We start from the raw sequence: 20647 nt of genomic DNA, 5'->3' as shown, positions 1-20647 counted from the left end.
TAGTTGTTTGTCATTCGTGTAGCTTGGAGGACAATTAATGCTCTCTTTCAGCACCCATCCACGCACAAGGAGATGAAGTTCTATGACGATTGCTGGAATACAGTTGGGTGGAACTGACTAGCAGGCCCAATGTGGCAGGAACCAAGAAAAATGACCAAAACAAATCTTATGAAATAAAGCTGCTGATATAAAATATCAATGGTTTACAGATCACACACAGGAAAAATCAACAAAGTTCCATTCCAGAAGTAATTTCCAGATGCCTTAACACGTGTCCCATCATCCTGTCCTTCCATCTTGTCAGTTTCTGGACGTCTTCCTCTTCTCACAAATTCTGCAGAGAACTATGTAATTTCTTAACATATCCAGCCACCTAATTGTCAACATCCTTCTGTAGCACATCTTGGATGCTGTGATTCTGGTCTTTTCTGGCTTCCCCACAGTACACAATTCACTTCAATAAAGTGCAGTGCTCCAAATATAAATTCTTAGAAATTGCTTCCTCAACTTAAGTCCAATGTTTGATGCTTGTAGTCTCCAGGCATGTCTTTGTTGCCTGTGCTAATCTGCTTCTATCATTTACCTTGAATTTAAATTCCTCTCCTGAATCTCTGTTTATTATTTCTGCCATTGCTTCTTCAACGAATAGTAGGGGTGAAGACTACATCCCTGTCTTATACCCTTTCTAACATGAGCATTTATTGTTGGTCTTCCATTCCAATTTTTCCCTTTGGGCTTATTTTCCTGAGAATTTCAAACATCTTGCACCAGTTTACCTTGAGACTTTTTTTCTGTGTTGACCAATACTATGAACTTAATCTCACTTTGTTGGCTCAACATAATTCCATTTACATCAACCATTCTCTTTCTTTCCCCTGTCTGTGCCTTTCCCCTGGCGAAAAAAATGACTTAAATGACAAAACATAAATTTTGTCTCTGTTTTAGAAAGTTTTGTGTTTGTAGGTCCTTCACAAATTAATTTTTCTAGACAGCTGCCTCATGTGATGCTTATTTTTTTCAAACATTCATATGCTGAATTAAATTTACTTATGGAGTATCCCCTTTTTAGGAAATACTACTATCACGCAGAACATATGTTCACTATGAATGTTATAATACTTTCTAATATTTTCAGGACTGGAATTTCTGAAAAAGTCAGCTATAACTGTTGAGCCTAGCAAGTTTATAATCCCTGCTGGTAGTTCCAGTACAGTTAAAATTACTTATCATGCACAACAAGACCTCCTGAAGTACTTCATAAGTGCAGCCAAGGATGTCTTGGAAATCGGGGTTTTGAGCATTCTAACAGGTGATGAGCCTACCAGACAAAGACTGAGGAGGTAATACTTATTGAAATAATTTTTCATTATGTACTGAAAAAAGTTATTAGTACCATACTATCGTTGTTTCATTTAAATGAAAGTAGATTTAAAATATTGTAGTAGTTTTTGCAGATTTATTGTCACTAAACTCATTGAGAGTCACTAATTGATCCATGACACCAATGACTGAGCTCCAGGGTTGTGGATTAAATTAGCTGACGAAATGGAGCAACCAGCCTTTTATGTAGACTTATTTATGCTGAGGTAATGCCAGGTTCTTGCCAATTTTTTGTTTTTGTATTACTGTTCTGTCTTAATCATTACTAGCTCTTTCCCCATGGGTTCGCCTGTTTATGTGTATGTCACATAAAATGCACACATATTTTGGTCCATCAGACACCTGTCATGCATGGCAGCCTATATACAGGGGCTTCAACACATCTGTTTATCCATAAATATTAGAGCTAGAATGTTATTTATGTTGTCAGTTCCACAGTATATACCGGGCTGTGAGTATTAGGCGCATGTATTACAATCAACTTGTCAGGTGGACCACACCACATGGAGCCAGTGCCCTCTCTGGGGGAACCAAACAACTCAGCTGTCCTCTGCATTACCGTTCACTGCAGTCATCAGTGCACTTTGTCATCTTCAGTGAGAACAAATCATGGATACCATAGTTTTCCACACGTTCCATCTGTCAACTTGATTTTAACACATGAGCGAAATACTCGCACCTATTTAATCTTTATCATTACTCAACTGCTTTCCATTGTGGGTTTGGTGTCCATTGGTGTCTCAACTGGATTACAATCATTCATGTACAAACATTCCAGTACTTTCCTCAAGAACATAGATTGCCTCACAATCTTTCCGCCATCTGATCTTTTGCAATTGATACCAAGAAATGATTTAATTTTGCCCATGTCTTGTATGAAAAATCAATTCTCCAAAGCCCTTTTAATCTTGTTGATCTCATCATAGTTACTTAGAGCAATTATAATATCATCTACATACAATGGAAGATATGCTGTGCTGTATCCTCCCAAATTACCTACATACAAATATATGAGAACATTTTACTGTCCGATTGCAACACTTTTGACAAACATATCAAATGTTGCATTATGTGAACGAGGAGCTCGTTTCAATCCTTAGAAGGACTTTTTAATTTGAAGATTACATTCTTTTGACCCGTGACATCTTGAGGTATCTTCATGTAGACATCTTCATATTGCTCCCCAAGAAGGAAGGCATTTTTGTCATCTTTTGTGTGCATAAAGAGATCAATCATCTTCAATGATGATGGACACAGTGTTCTCAATGTAGCCAAAAAGACAAATGGAGTGTGTGTTTCATCACGATCATAACCCTTCCTCTAAGCACAGCCTTTGACTACAAGCCTTGCCTTTTATCTGTCAATGTTTCTATCTGGATTTTGTTTCATTTTAAACATCCAGTTGCTATCAATTGGTTTCTTCTCTTGAGAGTACCAGTCAATTCCCATGTCTCATTAAGTTCCAGTGACTTTATTTCTTCGTTGATTGCTTCCCTCTATTAATTTTCATCGTGTCTCCCTTCTATATCTTCATAGCATTCAGGAACATCATCAATAGATGATTTAGCATGCAAGACCACTATTGCCTAATCATCAAAGGCATGTTTCGTTCCCTGTTGTTTCATTGAAATGTTTGTACCTTTACAGGCATCATGATTAGTGCTCTAGTGTCTTCTGTCATATTTTCTTCTTTTTTGTTTTCATCTGTCTTTTATTCTGTGCTGTTTTTGTTTTCTCTTGAAAGCTGCTGTTCACTAGTTGTCCTGTTGAAAGTGAATTTCGTTTCATCAAATATTGCACCCTTTGCTGAAATCACTTCCTTCAGTCCTGGACACCAAAATCTGTATCCATTTAGACAACAGCTAATAAATATGCATTTAAGAGAATGAGAAACAAACTTTCTAACTAACAGTTCCATTTTTAAAAAGGCTTAACAATCAAAATCTTTAACTTCTCCAAGTTGTGTTTTCTCCCATACCATAGTGCTGCTGGTATTTTTCCTTCCAAGGCTGTAGTTGGCCTCCTACTTGTAATATAAACTGTGGCCACACTACTTCTGTCCATAAACTATTGTCAAGTTTTGATTTGAGAAGCATACTGTGTGTGTTATCCAAAATAGTCTTGTTTAGATGTTCAGTATAGTGCATTGTTAACCCAAATCGAATACCAAAGGTTTCACAGAAAGTCTTAAGCTCATTCAGTATATACTCTCACCCATTATCACAATCAAGGTGACTTATTTTCCAATTGAAATGAGCTGTAGACATTGCTTAAGAAATTTTGAAAAGTTTCGCAACTTCTGACTTTGCATCTAGAACATACACACAAGCAAAATGAGTAAGGTCATTAACAAATGTTAAAACATATCTTGTATTATCATATTAGTTTGGAATAATTTCCAATTTCCAGTTGGTTCAGTATGAATAAGTTCTGGTGGTCTGGTTGTTTTTACTCTTCATGATTTATGGAGGTTGTAACGAAGCAGGTTTTCCCACTGCTATTCTGTTTTGGTTTTACACTCTGTCAGTAACTTAGTTAAGCAATGAACTTTTATTTTTTTCATTTTCACTACTCAGATTCCGACTACAGATTCTGTGGCTTTCAGCCTCATAGTACAGAATTCAGAAATAGTTTAAATAAAATTTTCCTAGTAAAATCTATTATTTCAGTACATTCTAATATCTATTCTGAAAGTAATGAGCTAATCAGTTTTATTGGAAATGCATACTATTAACAGTTATGGACAATGACGTATATTGTGCAATACATATTAAGTAAAATTAGAGTGAGCTAATAGATCAAATTTAGCTATAAGACTGCATCCAAAAGAAAGCCTAAATTTTACTGATTCCAGCAAAGTGTTTAAATTAACCTAAAGTCTATTAGTTAAATAGATATTAAGACTTAAAATCTGTAGCGTGTATGACTTTCAGTGCCAATTGTGACCAAACAGCCAAATAATTCCGAGATCTGTTTCGATACCTTTGCTACCTTTATTTTTCTACGTAAAATAACTCCAGTCTCAACTTTGTAAGTGCATTAATTAAGAATTAAGTAAATTTGAATATGTAAAAATTATTGTTCAAAAGGGCTGCTGTGGTTATAAGTCGGGAATTCCCACGGCGGATGCATAAGTTAGTTCCGTGTATTTAAATTGATACAGCTCACTCATAGTTAACTTCAAAACCAGTTAGAAAGGATCATTTTAACCCTGAGAAATTATAAACTATAATATATTAACAGAAATAGTCAAATATTCAAGCGCTCATCTATATAAGGTCCGAGCTGGTGCAGTACTCAGTTAGTTCTCGGTCATATTCTCTTGGAGAAAAAGTGCGGCAAGTTGGTTAATTTCTCTGTAATTGCAATTGTGAACTTTGTTAAAGACTGGAAGTTTTTGACCGACCTATTGTGACGATTAAGTGTAAGAGCCCTGGTCACATGAATATTGTGTGTGCGAGTGATAACAAATAAATCGCACTGTGGTTGGCATAAATCTTCAACAATGAATACGATCTTCACTTTTGATTTTGGAAAACTTCACCTAGGATTCTGGCTTCTTAATTTCAGTGTGATTTAGGTGAGACGGATGCAGCTACCGGGAAGACAATATTGAATAAACAAAGCAAGGTAGGTCGAGAACACTGCGCACTATCTACTGGGTGAGGAAATGTTTCAATACCGGTACATCCGGTTGTGACGTGAACTGTAAGTGGCACTAATAAATAAGGACATGTAACGGCACATTACAAGTGGTGCCCCGGGTGAGGACATGTCCCGGCACATTACCATAATGAAAGGACACAGCACAGCACGTTACGAGGTGTGACATCTGGTTCCCTTTGATACATGTATGGCAAAAATAGTAATCTGATGAAGTGTCAGATTTAAAGTTCATTCCATCTCTTTGCATCTGCAACTTACCAATATTATTGTACATTAGATGAGCCAACCATTTGTGACATAATTCAATCATCTCTGTTGATGAAGCTACACGACATTGAAGTCCCTTATGTATAAAATTATAGCATGCATGTTGGACTCACTCCTTTGTGTGACAGTAAGAGTTACAAAGTTGTTTTGGGTAATACCTTTACAGATTTATTGAAATTAATGCAACCAGTTACCTTTCATTTTGTTTTTAAATTTTTACTATCCCATTACCAGTTTCGAATGGCTTAGTGATTCATCATCAGATCGTACATATTTATTGATTGTATACAGCTGTGTGGGAATCTTGTGGCTGTGCTAAGATGTATAAATGAAACTTGTAAGTACTGAGTGTGATGAGAATTATTCACATAATGAGATCGATTTTGTCACATTGCTTACAGTTATTAGTATCCATTGATTAGCTGTTGGTGCATGCAGTGTCCAGGAAAACATAATGAATGTTTCCCAATGACATTAATTTTACTGTACTTCACACACTTAGTTATGTTTTCCAGAATACTGTGTGCACAACCAACCAATGGATACTAATAATTGTAAGTAGTTCAACAAAATCAGTGTCATACTGGGAAAAATACTTACCGCACTCAGTGCTTACAAGATTTATTTATACATCTTACCACAACTACAAGACTTCCACATTGCTGCAGACAATTATAAATATTTTCTATCTGATGATGAATCACTAAGCAATTTGAAACTGGTAATGGGATAGTAAAAATTTAAGAACAAACCAAAAGGCAACTGATTGCAGTAATTTAAAAAAAAACCTTTATTTATCACAATTACAGTGATCCTCATCCATAATGGATAAACGTTATAATACCTTCACAGTTCTCAAAAACTACTTGCAAATCTTTTGATTCTAGTTTACATACTGACAGCAGGTTATAGCTGAGGTCTGTACCTGACAAAAATCTATAACCAAAATTGGAATTTTCTTGCCCTCTACACAACTCATAACTTCAATTTCACCAACACTTGTAGCATATAGCAATATTCCAGATGTCGCAATATTGATTTTAATTGGCTGTGGCAATGTTTCCCACTTTTCATTTGTGTGTTACTATTTATTAAATGCTCTGTAGCTCTGGAATCCAAATGCCATTTAATTTCAGTTTATGTTGACGAATTTTCATAGCCGGTTGCAGGGATATGGTACTTATTCTCTTTTCCATCCTGATCATCGGAGCTGCCCTGCAGAGTTTCGTTTTGTTTTGGTTTGGTTTCTGTGCTTCATTTTTCTTTGGTTTTCAACAATCTGACATTCTATGCACTATCAACCCATAGCTAGAACACCAAAAAATAAAACTATTAATATCTGTGCTATCAGAGTTAATACTGTTACCAGACTTCAGTTTCTGTCCTGACAGTGAGGAAAAAAAGTCGATGACTTAAAGTGGTCTTTCTTGAAACATCTTCTTTGTCTTTTCATCCAAAAGTTAATTCTTTACACAATATAGAGTTAAAATATCTGGTGACAGTGTTTCTAATGCTGTGACAGGATTACATAATCCGGCAGCATTGTTAACAACAGATGGCAAACAGCCTTGGCTTCTTCTAATCTTGCTCCAGATAGTCCTAATTCTTGAATTAATTTGTCGAATTCAGAAAATGATCAGTAAACCTGTTATTTGTTGAATCGAATTTCATCATTAGCAAAGTGTTCCAAATTAACAACTGATTTGCCATTCCTTTTTGCTCGAAAACATTGCACAGTGACAACCACAGATAAAACGTGGTAACTTCATCTTTGGCATGCTCCAGAAAACTATCCACAATTCCCTGTTGATTTATGACTTACATTTGTTGTCACACTTCTTCCAAGTTGCTAACTGCGCATCTTGCTTTGTGTGTACTTCTGCCGTATCATTCTCTTCATACACAACCACTTCAGACCATTTCATTTGAATAAATTCCAACAGATCCATCTCATTTAACAGTACCTCAATTCAAAATTTCCAGTTACTAAAATTGGTTCCATCAAACAGTGGAATTTTATACTTCTCTGCATCGCCAACTATAATCAGTAGTGAGATCAGTCCTTTTTGTTATACAACCAAATTACATGTCCTGTAAATCAGTACAGCTCTGGGCCCATAACCTAATAGATTAAAAAAGCTATTTGAAGTTCTCGGACACACGAAATATCAGTTCACTTGTATTAATGATTTATTTGGTGAACTACAGACAACTTGGGTGTAGTGAAGCAGGGGATACAACCGGTCGGCTTTGACCAATGATGTCGCACATTACTCAAAGATAATAATGTCTTCACTGTCAGCCATAGATAATAAAACCGTTCTGTGCTCTGGGTAAGCGCTATCATTGTACAATAAAATAATTGGTTGTGATTTTAAGAGGTCGCTACACATTGTTCAAAATATTCTTCGTGTGCATTTATTTAAACAATTGGTTGTTTGTAATTCATTCGGTACTTAATTTCATTCCTAGTGATATTGAGGTAATTTGGACTATTAGTTTCTTATTTAAGGACAATTTTTAGTATCTCATTTTCATTTGTTTGTATAGATTTATCTGTTCCGATGAACCTGGATGATTTGAGAGATGCTATGGGCATAGGCATGTTGGCCACAATTTGTTTTTTACAATTGTATGGTCTCATTGCCAAGTATGTTCGATGTCGTGAGTGCGGCAAACATAAGCGCCTCACAAGTGTATCTCGTCGCCGTACTCACAACTTATTCGTATAGTGCTGCAGGAAAGATCGGTTGTGGCGATCCATTAGACGAGGGACGTGATTCGAAAAATCTAAGCTCGCCTTGAGAGACATTATGAAAATCACGTACTGTTGGTGTTTGAGATATCCTGTGTGGCTGTGTGTCCATGAATGTCATGTGAGTAAGCTAACAGTTGTGGGTTGTGAAGTTTGTGGGGAATACATGAAATATAGGGGGCCGTTGGGGGGGAGAGGGGGGTCCTGTGTGTGTTATGGTCAAAACTGACGAGTCGCATTTTGGCAAAAGGAAGTACAACAGGGTGGAACCCCTGGTGGGATTATGGGTTGGGGGAGGGGGGGGGGCTGTACTTTCAGGTCAAGAGTGTGACGATGTAGTGTTTAAAGTACTACCCAATCAAAGGAAGGAAGTTTTGGTCAGCTTAATTGAAGGTCACATTGCAGAGTGTTCCATTGTAATTTCAGACGGGTTGTTTTCATATAGGGATTTAGGGGAAAGGGGTTATCAGCACCTCGTAGTTAATCACAATATTGAGTTCAGATCATCATCTACAAGGACTTGCACAGATATTCTTTTACTGAATTTGACTATTTTGACATATTTAATTGTTGTATTACACCATTATGTATGTTTTCGTGTACTCCAGTATGTCATAGAAATTTTGCAGCTGTCGTTCGTTTTTCGTTTGTCAGCACTAGTTTTGGTATGACTTTTTCGAATCTGTACTAGTAATATTAAAGGCGAAACGCCCGACACAACTAAAATTTGTATCCTGTCCTTTAGTTGACTTTCACACTGACACTAGCTATTCGAAAAGAACAACATATGTAACATTAAGGAGATTTACCTATATATGCCAACTGGAGAGCAGGATACAAATGTTGTGTATAGCTACATAGTTCAAATAAAAAGAAAGAGATACTATTGTCACTCCTGTGGATATTTTTTTGGGGTGACGAACTGTACCCCATAGTGAAGTATGAGACACAAATTGTATGTGTGTCGTCGAATTGCCTCTTCGCATAGTTTGACTGAGGTACAGGTTGCAAATGCAACTTATGTCCATTTCCACGTTTTCATAAGCGAAGAGTGTGTGTGTGTGTGTGTGTGTGTGTGTGTGTGTGTGTGTGTGTGTGTGTGTGTGTGTCTCTTCCCTACAGCCTAGGTCATCGATGCAAACGAATCTGCTCCAGTCCGGAATCCCTGAACCATTACACGAACAACCTGAAAGCAGCTTTCGCATCCCGCAACTACCCTCCCGACCTGGTACAGAAGCAAATAACCAGAACCACTTCCTCATCCCCTCAAACCCAGCACCTCCCACAGAAGATCCACAAAAGTGCCCCACTTGTGACAGGATACTTTCTGGGACTGGATCAGATTCTGAATGTGGCTCTCCAGCAGGGATACGACTTCCTCAAATCCTGCCCCGAAATGAGATCCATCCTTCATGAAATCCCACATGGAATGTTTCCTTCTAATATATATATATATATGTGGTTATAATAGAAGGAAACATTCCACGAAGGAAAAATATATCTAAAAACAAAGATGATGTGACTTACCAAATGAAAGTGCTGGCAGGTCGACAGACACACAAACGAACACAAACATACACACAAAATTCAAGCTTTCGCAACAAACTGTTGCCTCATCAGGAAAGAGGGAAGGAGAGGGAAAGACGAAAGGATGTGGGTTTTAAGGGAGAGGGTAAGGAGTCATTCCAGTCCCGGGAGCGGAAAGACTTACCTTAGGGGGAAACACCCACCCACCCACCCACCCACCCACCCACACACACACACACACACACAGATATCCATCCGCACATACACAGACACAAGCAGACATTTGTAAAGGCACGGTGTAACACTGTGCCAAGATGTGCTGGCCGTGCACCAAGGCATGTTTCGCCACAGGGTGATCCTCATTACCAAAAAACACTGTCTGCCTGTGTCCATTCATGCAAATGGACAGTTTGTTGCTGGTCATTCCCACATAGAAAGCATCACAGTGTAGGCAGGTCAGTTGGTAAATCACGTGGGTGCTTTCACATGTGGCTCTGCCTTTGATCATGTACACCTTCCGGGTTCAGGACTGGAGTAGGTGGTGGTGGGAGGGTGCATGGGACAGGTTGGGCGGTTACAAGGGTAGGAGCCAGAGGGTAGGGAAGGTGGTTTGGGGATTTCATAGGGATGAACCAAGAGGTTACGAAGGTTAGGTGGACGGCGGAAAGACACTCTTGGTGGAGTGGGGAGGATTTCATGAAGGATGGATCTCATTTCAGGGCAGGATTTGAGGAAGTCGTATCCCTGCTGGAGGGCCACATTCAGAGTCTGATCCAATCCCGAGAAGTATCCTGTCACAAGTGGGGCACTTTTGGGGTTCTTCTGTGAGAGGTTCTGGGTTTGAGGGGATGAGGAAGTGGCTCTGGTTATTTTCTTATGTACCAGGTCGGGAGGGTAGTTGCGGGATGCGAAATCTGTTTTCAGGTTGATGGTGTAATGGTTCAGGGATTCAGGACTGGAGCCGATTCGTTTGCCACGAAGACCTAGGCTGTAGGGAAGGGACCGTTCGATATGGAATGGGTTGCAGCTGTCATAATGGAGGTACTGTTGCTTGTTGGTGGGTTTGATGTTGACGGACGTGTGAAGCTGGCCATTGGACAGGTGGAGGTCAACATCAAGGAAAGTGGAATGGGATTTGGAGTAGGACCAGGTGAATCTGATGGAACCAAAGGAGTTGAGGTCGGAGAGGAAATTCTGGAGTTCTTCTTCACTGTGAGTCCAGATCATGAAGATGTCATCAATAAATCTGTACCAAACTTTGGGTTGGCAGGCCTGGGTAACCAAGAAGGCTTCTTCTAAGCTACCCATAAATAGGTTGGCATACGAGGGGGTCATCCTGGTACCCATGGCTGTTCCCTTTAATTGTTGGTATGTCTGGCCTTCAAAAGTCAAGAAGTTGTGAGTCAGGATGAAGCTGGCTAGGGTGATAAGGAGAGAGGTTTTAGGTAGGGTGGCAGGTAATCAGCGTGAAAGGAAGTGCTCCATTGCAGCGAGGCCCTGGATTTGCGCGATATTTGTGTATAGGGAAGTGGCACCAATCGTTAGGCAGAGAGACGTTCTGTGGGGGCTTGGTAACCAGCTACAATGGGGCGGCCGGGATGTTTGAGTTTGTGAATTTTTGGAAGAAGGTAGAAGGTAGGAGTGCGAGGTGTCGGTGGGGTCATTAGGTTGATGGAGTCAGGTGAAAGGTTTTGTAGGGGGCCTAAGGTTCTAAGGATTCCTTGAAGCTCCGCCTGGATATCAGGAATGGGATTACCTTGGCAAACTTTGTATGTTGTGTTGTCTGAAAGTTGACGCAGTCCCTCAGCCACATACTCCCAACGATCAAGTACCACGGTCGTGGAACCCTTGTCAGCCAGAAGAATGATGATGGATCGGTCAGCTTCCACATCACGGATAGCATGGGCTTCGGCTGTGGTGATGTTGGGAGTAGGATTAAGGTTTTTCAAGAAAGATTGAGAGGCAAGGCTAGAAGTGAGAAATTCCTGGAAGGTCTGGAGAGGGTGATTTTGAGGAAGAGGAGGTGGGTCCCGCTGTGATGGAGGACGATACTGTTCCAGGCAGGGTTCAATTTGGATAGTGTCTTTGGGAGTTGGATCATTAGAAGTGGGATCTGGATTATTATTCTTTGTGGCAAAGTGATATTTCCAGCAGAGACTACGAGTGTAGGACAGTAAACCTTTGGCAATGGCAGTTTGGTTGAATCTGGGAGTGGGGCTGAAGGTGAGGCCTTTGGATAGGACAGAGGTTTCAGATTGGGAGAGAGGTTTGGAGGAAAAGTTAACTACTGAATTGGTGTGTTGTGGTTCCAGATTGTGTTGACTAGAATTTTGAGGTGTTGGGGGAAGTGGAGCTGGAAGTGGGAGATTGAGTAGATGGGAGAGACTGGGTCTGTGTGCAATGAGAGGAGGTTGAGGTTTGTTGGAAAGGTTGTGGAGGGTGAGTGAGTTGCCTTTCCGGAGGTGGGAAACCAGGAGATTGGATAGTTTTTTGAGGTGGAGGGTGGCATGCTGTTCTAATTTGCTGTTGGCCTGTAGGAGGGTGCTCTGAACAGCTGATGTGGATGTGGGAGAGGAAAGATTGAGGACTTTGATTAGGGATAGGAGTTGACGGGTGTGTTCATTGGCTGAGTCGATGTATAGTTGAAGAATTAGGTGGGTGAGGGCTATGGATTGTGCAGTTTGGAACTGGTATAGGGACTGATGGAAAGAAGGGTTGCAGCCAGAGATGGGAACTTTAAGTGTGAGGCCTTTGGGGGTAATGCCAAATGTCAGACAAGCCTGAGTAAATAAAATATGGGAGTGTAATCTGGCTAGGGTGAAGGCATGTTTGCGGAGGGAATGTAAATAAAATTTAATGGGGTCGTTGTAGGGATGTTGTGAGGTTGACATGGTATTAGAAGGTGGAAAGGGTAACATGAGGCTAAAGTGAAAATAAAAATATATAGGGAGAGATAAAGGTGTGAAAAAAGTCGAAAATGTGTAGGTTTGAGATGAGCAATGTTGATCCTGTGCTGAACTTAGGTTGGTGAACAACGATGGGTACAAAGGTTATGTAGTTGTGTTGCCTCCAAAACACATTAAAGGGAGGAGAAATTCAGGAAAATTTCGAAAAAACTGCGTGTAAATGTATTCAGAGGACTGGTTATGTGCTGGCAGATTATGAAAATGAGGCTAACAATTGTCTGACGAAGAAATAATAATAACGTTTAAACCTGTGGGAAGCTGCTAAAAAATGATCGGTTATGTGGGAAAAAACGGGAATGGAAATAACGAAAGTTGTTGGAAATAGCTGAAATGGTTGTTTAATGGGTGAAAGGAACTGAAGCTGTGAAATAGTATTCACAAGTTTACACGAAATGTTTGTAAACTGGGAACAGTGGATTTTATAGCAGTGGTAATGTTGAAAGCGTTAAAAACTTGTAGGTTATGGTTTGGAAGTAAATTAGGTATTATTGAGGTTTTTTTTTTTTTAATTGTGCCTATCTACCAGTGCTTTCCCCGTGCTTCAGTTGACCTTTATAGCTCAACTGAACAACAGGATATTAATGCTAATGAAAACGAAGAAATCGACATGTGCTAAATTTGTATCCCATACTGCAGTTAACCAATACAGTTCCAATGAGATTCAAGCTACAACCCATATATATGTGACGTGAGGTATTCTATGCTACCAATATTTCTGTCCATTTTTTCCCCTTCGTTTTCCACAGAAATAAAACGATACAAACATACGATAGCCTTAATGTGAAAATACTACTTGCCTTGATATATGTCAACTCTATTTTTTTGTCTCTTGTATTCCTTTGTTTCTGAACAGTCTTGTCAGCTCTTTCATCTGTGTATGCTCTCCGGCCAATTCTGACGTCATTGGTCAAAGCCAACAGGTTGTATACCCTGCTTCACTAGACTCGATAACTTTTATTGTGTCGTCAATCAGCATAGGAAACTTAACATTTGGCAACCACATAACAACAACAGAATAAAAGATAATAGCACAGAGTTGCCATCAAAACAGAAAAAGGAATATACTGTCATATAAATAAATGAATGAAGAAAAAGAAGAAACTAAAAGAAGAATTGTCAATTCTGTTGAGAGATTTGTCAACAGTTTAAGAAATTTTCACTCTGTTTGGGAACAAGTTAGCAGCATATTTTTTACAACAGTATCATGAAATATTGGTTATTCACTCTCTTGCCATATATTCTACTTTGGGACTGCTTCTCTGTGCGTAAGCCAGACAAAACTCAAATGAGTCACAACACTTACATCATGAAAACTATAGAGATAGAAGACAGACATTAATTTTGGAAAATGGAATGAAGCCTGCACAAATGTGGCTCACTGGGCAGGACCAACCTGCTAAGAGATCATCTAGGGAAATGTGGTTATAATCAAAAGGTTTGTTGGCTGTTGCAACCTTTACAACTTACCCATGGGCACTAACAGAGCCAGCATCAGTTTTATCTTAATCACTTGCAGTTAGACCAGGATCTTCACGGTTAGGATTTAGGCATGCATGTAGACTTCTGTGAATGAATCTTAATAAGTTGTGGGCAATGACACTGTCTTTGCAGCACATATTCTATATTCGGATGGATCTCTGTTCCACAGCAGTTAAGCCATGAATTGCCAAAAGATGCCTGATATATGCACAGAAGCCAGTGAATCAAAATACATGTGACAAACTATTACTGAAAGCCACCAGTTTGTTATCTGTTACATGTTCCAAACTGCCAGACACTCCTTACACTGTTGTGCTCAGTATTGACTATGGAGGTCATCATTTGCAGCTGTTCTCTCTTTAAATGACATGGGGAACTTGGTGTATCATGTTTATTAGCCACAGGTCATAAGTCTTCAGATAATCCAACACAATGTAAACAGTCCTTTTCGGGGCCAGATAAGAAAATTGATCTTTGAAAAAGAATATGCTATCTTGTTCCATTCAAGATAATAGGTGATTATATAAAAAAGATGGTACCTGGGTTATGTTTAAATACTGTTACATTATCCACTACATTTTATTTTTTCCGAGTGAGCAATTGTAAAGCATGGTAACAGTGGGCAAAAACTCAGTAACACAATATATTTTCCTTGACATTGGTGGTTTGGAATTTGTGATCATTTTATGAGTTCATTCTGCTATTCACCATATAGAGGAGGCACTGAGTTATAGAAAGGCACAACTAAAAAGACTTCTATATATTTGAATTTTCAGCCAAAACGCTTTCTTCTGAAGTAGAAAATACACAGCCCCCCCCCCCCCCCCCGCCACCCCACCCAATGGAGACACACACACACACACACACACACACACACACACACACACACACACGGTGAGGCTGTCAGAGTTATATTTTTGTTCCTGCATCCTGTATGATCCATCATTCAGTATGTAATTAAGAATCACACTAAAGATTTTTGCTTGCTATCTGCTACCAGCTCATCTCATTGTGTTATCTAGAATGGTGCAGGGGAGCTCTTTGTTTTTAATACATGGGGGTCGGAACTTAAATAGTGGCAACTATTTATTCACAACCGATACAAAAGAGTTACATGTTTTTACCTGTTACTGTCCTTCAAAGTAATCACCAGCGTTGTGTAGTGTACCGTTAGCAGAGCCTGTTCTGTTGACAGTGCGAATTGAGCAGTCTACTGCCTGTCGAATCTCTGGAACAGTTCTGAAGCGAATGCTACGAAATGGTTCCTTCATCTTTGGAATAAAATCAAAGTCGCAAGGACTTAAGTCCGGGGAGTATGGGGGATGGTACAGTACGTCCCAGTCCCATCAACTGAACAGAGAAGCCACAGCTTGCGCTGTATGTGCCCGCGCATTGTCATGCAAAATGATGGATGGATTGCACAAAAAATGTTGCCTCTTCTTTCGCAAAGCTGGTTGCAGGTGATGCTCCAAAAACGAACAGTAATATTATATATTGACGGTCTGCTGTGGAGGAATGTAATGCATTAGGATAACCACCATCACAGTCTTATACAAGAATCACCATAACTTTTACTATACTGGGGCTCCGATGCACTTTCGACTTTTGCGACAACCCATAATGACACTATACTTGAATTGGAATTTCAGTTTAGGCTTGTGTGATGTGATCCATGTCTCATCCAGTGTTACGATACGGCATAAAAAAGCCTCTCCTTCGCGCTCATAGTGCTGCAAGTGTGTGTGAGCTGTGTCCATTTCTGCATTTCCGTCAAGTCATGTCGAATCCATCGTGACGCAATTTTTCGCATGCCCAGGTGTTCCTTCAGGATGCGAAGCACAGTCGTATGTGCTAATCCGGTTTTGTGGGCGAGCTCATGAATCATATGGCATCGGTCACTGTCCACTAATGTGGCAACAGCATGCACTTCTTCAGAGATGCTAGGATGACCTGCCCGAGGCAAGTCTACCACAGTTTGCCGACCTTCGTTGAAGGCTTTTACCCAACATGCCACTGTTCTGTACAGCAATGCCGATTCGCCGCGTGCATCTTCAAGACCTTGATGATAATGTCGAGCTGTACGACCTCTGGTACATTCAATCTTGATCCAACTCCGTTGTTCCTGTTTCGAAAACATAGTGACACCGTTACGTTAGACCGCTCACTCACAAGTGATTGTGTTTCCCTCGATTGTGCGCATGCCCGTGGCATGGGATGGGCGAGTCCATTTGCTCGGAGGTAAGGTAGGTATGTCAACAACGTGTGCTATCAGCGACAATAGTAGATTCCAGTGCATAGTGTCTCCACAGCAGTGTTGTCACTATTTAAGTTCCAACCTATGTATCTATAAATTACGATTGTATTAAGGTAGATTGGAAGGGGGGAATGAAATACTTAGTATTAATAGTTCCCATAAAGTTTAACACCTCACATTTCTGATAAGAGTAAGATAAAGACATATTTGTATGTTTCCGTTATAATGTTAATTTTTATCTGTGAACAAAATACTTTCACATGAACGTATAGAAGCAAGAGCAACCATTTCATTTCATTTTCTAATGTTACAGACTATGGAATGATATGAAATCTAAGACTACATGTAATTCATTGGAACAATATTCCTTCATGGACTTATCAAGTATTTGTGAAGCTTTTGCTGACGAGAAAGCTCTAACTGGATTGGAACTTTTAAGGGACCCTGAGGTAAATTACCCTTGATTTTCTTGTTTGAGCTCTCTGGAGAACTCTGTTAATGAAAGAGTAAAAAACTACCACCTTGATGTATAAAGTAATCATATTATTGACAAGAATCACTTTCTGATGTGAATAGGTGTTGAGATTGTAATCTTATGAGACTTGTTCCTTCTGGAAAGACAACTTTATGAATGTCATTTCATTTAGGGCATTTGTCTGACCCATTGGTAGTCTTATAGTAATAATTTAGGAGTAAAATTTAATATCCATATACAGAATGAATCAATTGTTTCTTTATTTAAAGGACTTCATATTTGCAATTGACTGTACATGTATTAAAAAGTCCACTAATGAAATTTCAGCCTTTTGGCCACTTTTAAGTGGATTACAGCTGCTGTATACACAGCAGTGGTCAGCAATAAAAAAAGTAAAAACAAAGTGAGCAGCTTTAGTCACATACACCAACATTATGTGAATAAGGGATGAAAACACATGAAATAAAATTAATGCTTACCGCACATGTCAGTATATCATTTAAGTATGGTATCTGTTTCAGCACGTGTAATAAGCAAAAGTTTTATTTCATGTGTTTTTATCCTGTATGTCACTTAATAAAGGTGAATCTGGCTGAAGCTGACACAGGTGGTAGAGGCTCACTTCATTTTTATTCCTTTTATTGCTGATTGCTGCAATGTTTACAGCAACTGTTACCCACTTGGAAAAAGTCCAAAAGGTCAAAACTGCAATAATGGACTTGTAATAAATGTACAGTCAATGGCAAATAAGACTCCTTTTTTCAAAAAAAGTTGTGAGAGTGTAAACCCACAGAAAATACAGTTGTGTAATTTTTTCCTTGGTTTAGTCGTTATGAATTTATTTATCACTTTTTCTGCAAATAAATCCTTATACTTCAAGACTCTTTATACAAACAGGAACAAGGTTTCTATCACAATTCGTGTTAATTCTCTAAACTATTTCGGATATGAAAAGATGTTTCTTCTCTATATCTTATAAAATGTCGGTAATGACTGTACAAAATATAAAAAGTTCTTAAGTTTCCCATATATGCTCGCATTATTTGTTGGCTAGATTGTTCTCTTACTGTAATATGCTAGTTTCAGTAGTGAAAGAAGTCATATTTTTGATTTCATGTCTCATATTGAAATTAGTCTCAGGAACATCTATAGTTTACTTTTTGTTGGTGCTGTTATATCTTTCGATGGTGGTATGGCAACAGATTATTTAAACATGACTTACAGCTGCATATGTTAAGGACCTTGTATTCTCCTCATGTGTAGGAAGTTATAAAGTGCCTCAAAATCATTGGGAAACACTGTTGCCTTTTATATATTTTACTTTATTTTACTTTTTGCAGCAAGCTGTGGATACTCTGTGCAGATCCTTTGTTCAGCAGGACATTTCACTCACTGTTGAAAATAGTGGTGAGAAGACATACGGTCCAAGTTCGGGTTTGACAGCAGACTGTTCAGGAAGCCAGACACAGTTTTTTACTTCCCTGTACAATGAAACAGTTGATGAGACAATAAAAAGGTATAGTGACATTTATTTATTAAACATGTGTTTCTTTCGTTCCTCCCAGCGTATTAAATGACAAAGTAATGGATGTGCGTACTGCCAGCTGTTGGTGTGCAAAGTCCACAGTAGTATAGTGATCCAGTTCTTATTCCATCATCAGGTGTGTTAATGAAATGAGTGTCTAGTGGCTCAGAATACGATTATATCTTCACCTTGTCTAGTGTTTGTCTACAGCCACTGCTTGCAGGACACCTGTGTGTCAACCATCACAGTATTTAGCTTCCTGACAGTGGTTCACTCCTCACTTACGACAGTTCTTGATCTATATATAACATTATCTACCAGTCTAGTTCAAATTGATGCCTTGAAATCATAGTCCCAATAGTGAGATGTAGGAGGATTTATCTATGTCTCATCATACACCGTTCTCTGTCCCTTAGTCAGGCCATGCTACGCAACCATCCATTTTTCAGGTTGTAGTAACTCTGTGGTGATGGTGCTCAACACAACTGTTGTGAACGGTGAAAATTTGTCAGGATTGTGGAATAAGGTTTCAGGATCTGCATGTGGAAGGAAATAAAGTGAAATTATTTGGCTCTCTGTTAGAGCATTGGTAGCAGTGGCTCCAGTAGTCACAGGTCACTATGTTTGCTGAAAGTTTCATTCTATATCGTAATTAAACCAAGTGCAGGGTTCCAAGCTTTGCTGAGAGTGTTGCCAGTATAGCGGTTGATTAGTTGGATGTTTGTTTGTATTTCAGTAGATCCCTCGATAACAAAGTGATGTAGGAACCACAGCTGCTTTGGTCACACTTCTTGCCAAGTATTTCTGATGGTGTTTACAACCACTGGCTGGTCTTGTTTGATTGTATTAAACAATCACGTCATTGAAGTTCTCGGAGTACTCATCAACAGCATGCCCTTATCTGTCCAATGTACAATTTTCTGCATTGTCAAGGAATTCGATACAACCTGGTGTTGTGAAGTCCAAGACACTCCTCAGTAATGCGACAACTGCCTAAGACTGTTACTGACAACACCAGTGACATAGTTGTGCTTAATGCTGTGAGTCGGGGATCACAGGACAGTGTGTATCAGTATGGGCAGTGGTGGGAATATAAGTGGCACTTGGTTCGTCAGATGGACAGTTCGTCAGATCACTTCATGATGTAGACACTGTTGTTGTTGCGATCTTCAGCCCAAAGACTGGTTTGATGCAGCTCTCCATGTTACTCTGTCTTACGCAAGCCTCTTCATTTGCAAGTAACTACTACAACCTACATCCTTCTGAATCTGCTTAGTGTATCTCTTCATCTCCCTGTACAATTTTTACCCTCCACACTTCCCTCCAGTACTGAATTAAACATTTCCTACCAACTGATACCTTCTTCTAGTCAAGTTGTGCCACAAATTCCTCTTCTCTCCAATTCTATTCTGTACCTCCTGATTAGTTACATGATCTACCCATCTAATCTTCAGCACCACATTTCAAAAGCTTCTATTCTCTTCTTGTCTAAACTATTTATCGTCCATGTTTCACATCCATATATGGCTACACTCCATACAGATATTTTCAGAAATGACTTCGTGACACTTAAATCTATACTTAGCATTAACAAATAACTCTTCTTCAGAAACACTTTCCTTACATTGTCCATTCCGTTCAACTGATCTTCCAAGTCCATTGCTGTCTCGGACAGAATTACAATGTCATCGACAAACTGCAGGTCTTTATTTCTTCTCCCTGGATTTTAAATCATCCTACAAATTTTTCTTTGGTTTCCTTTACTGCTTGTTCAGTATACAGATTGAATAACATTGGGGATAGACTGCAACCCTGTCTCACTCCCTTCTCAACCATTGCTTCCCTTCCATGCCCCTTGACTGCCTTTTGCTCCCTATATTTTACCGTTGCCACTTTCTTACTTTGAAAGAGAGTATTCCAGTCAACACTGTCAAAAGCTTTCTCTAAGTCTACAAATGCTATAAATATAGGTTTGCCTTTCCTTAACCTAGCTTCTAAGATAAGGCATAGGGTCACTATTGCCTCACGTGTTCCTATATTTCTGCAGAATCCAAATTGATCTTCCCGAAGGTTGGCTTCTACCAGTTTTTCCATTCGTATGTAAAGAATTCGTCTCAGTATTTTGCAGTCGTGACTTATTGAACTGATAGTTCTGCTTTCTTTGGAATTGGAATTATTATATTCTTCTGTAAGTCTGAGGGTATTTCGCTTGTCTCTTACATCTTGCCCACCATATGGAATAGTTTGGTTGTGGCTGGCTCTCCCAAGGCTCTCAGTAGTTCTAACGGAATGTTGTCTACTCCCGGCACCTTGTTTCTACTTAGGTCTTTCAAGTGCTCTGCCAAATTCTTGA

The 20647-nt window shown here is 39.3% G+C and overlaps 1 protein-coding gene across 1 annotated transcript in view; it reads left to right on the top strand.

Annotated features, from left to right (window-relative positions):
- Window positions 1-20647, top strand: part of LOC126162188 (uncharacterized) — a 319012-nt gene that overhangs the window by 290642 nt on the left and 7723 nt on the right. The window contains exons 19-21 of the mRNA XM_049918515.1: window positions 1136-1340; window positions 16608-16743; window positions 18110-18285. Of these exons, the coding sequence (XP_049774472.1) occupies window positions 1136-1340; window positions 16608-16743; window positions 18110-18285 (517 nt within the window). The remainder of the gene's footprint in view (window positions 1-1135; window positions 1341-16607; window positions 16744-18109; window positions 18286-20647) is intronic.

The sequence above is a fragment of the Schistocerca cancellata genome, chromosome 2 (assembly GCF_023864275.1).
Source record: "Schistocerca cancellata isolate TAMUIC-IGC-003103 chromosome 2, iqSchCanc2.1, whole genome shotgun sequence".
Taxonomy (NCBI): domain Eukaryota; kingdom Metazoa; phylum Arthropoda; class Insecta; order Orthoptera; family Acrididae; genus Schistocerca; species Schistocerca cancellata.
The sequence above is the reverse complement of the archived record's forward strand: the minus strand, read 5'-3'. Positions and strand labels throughout refer to the sequence as shown.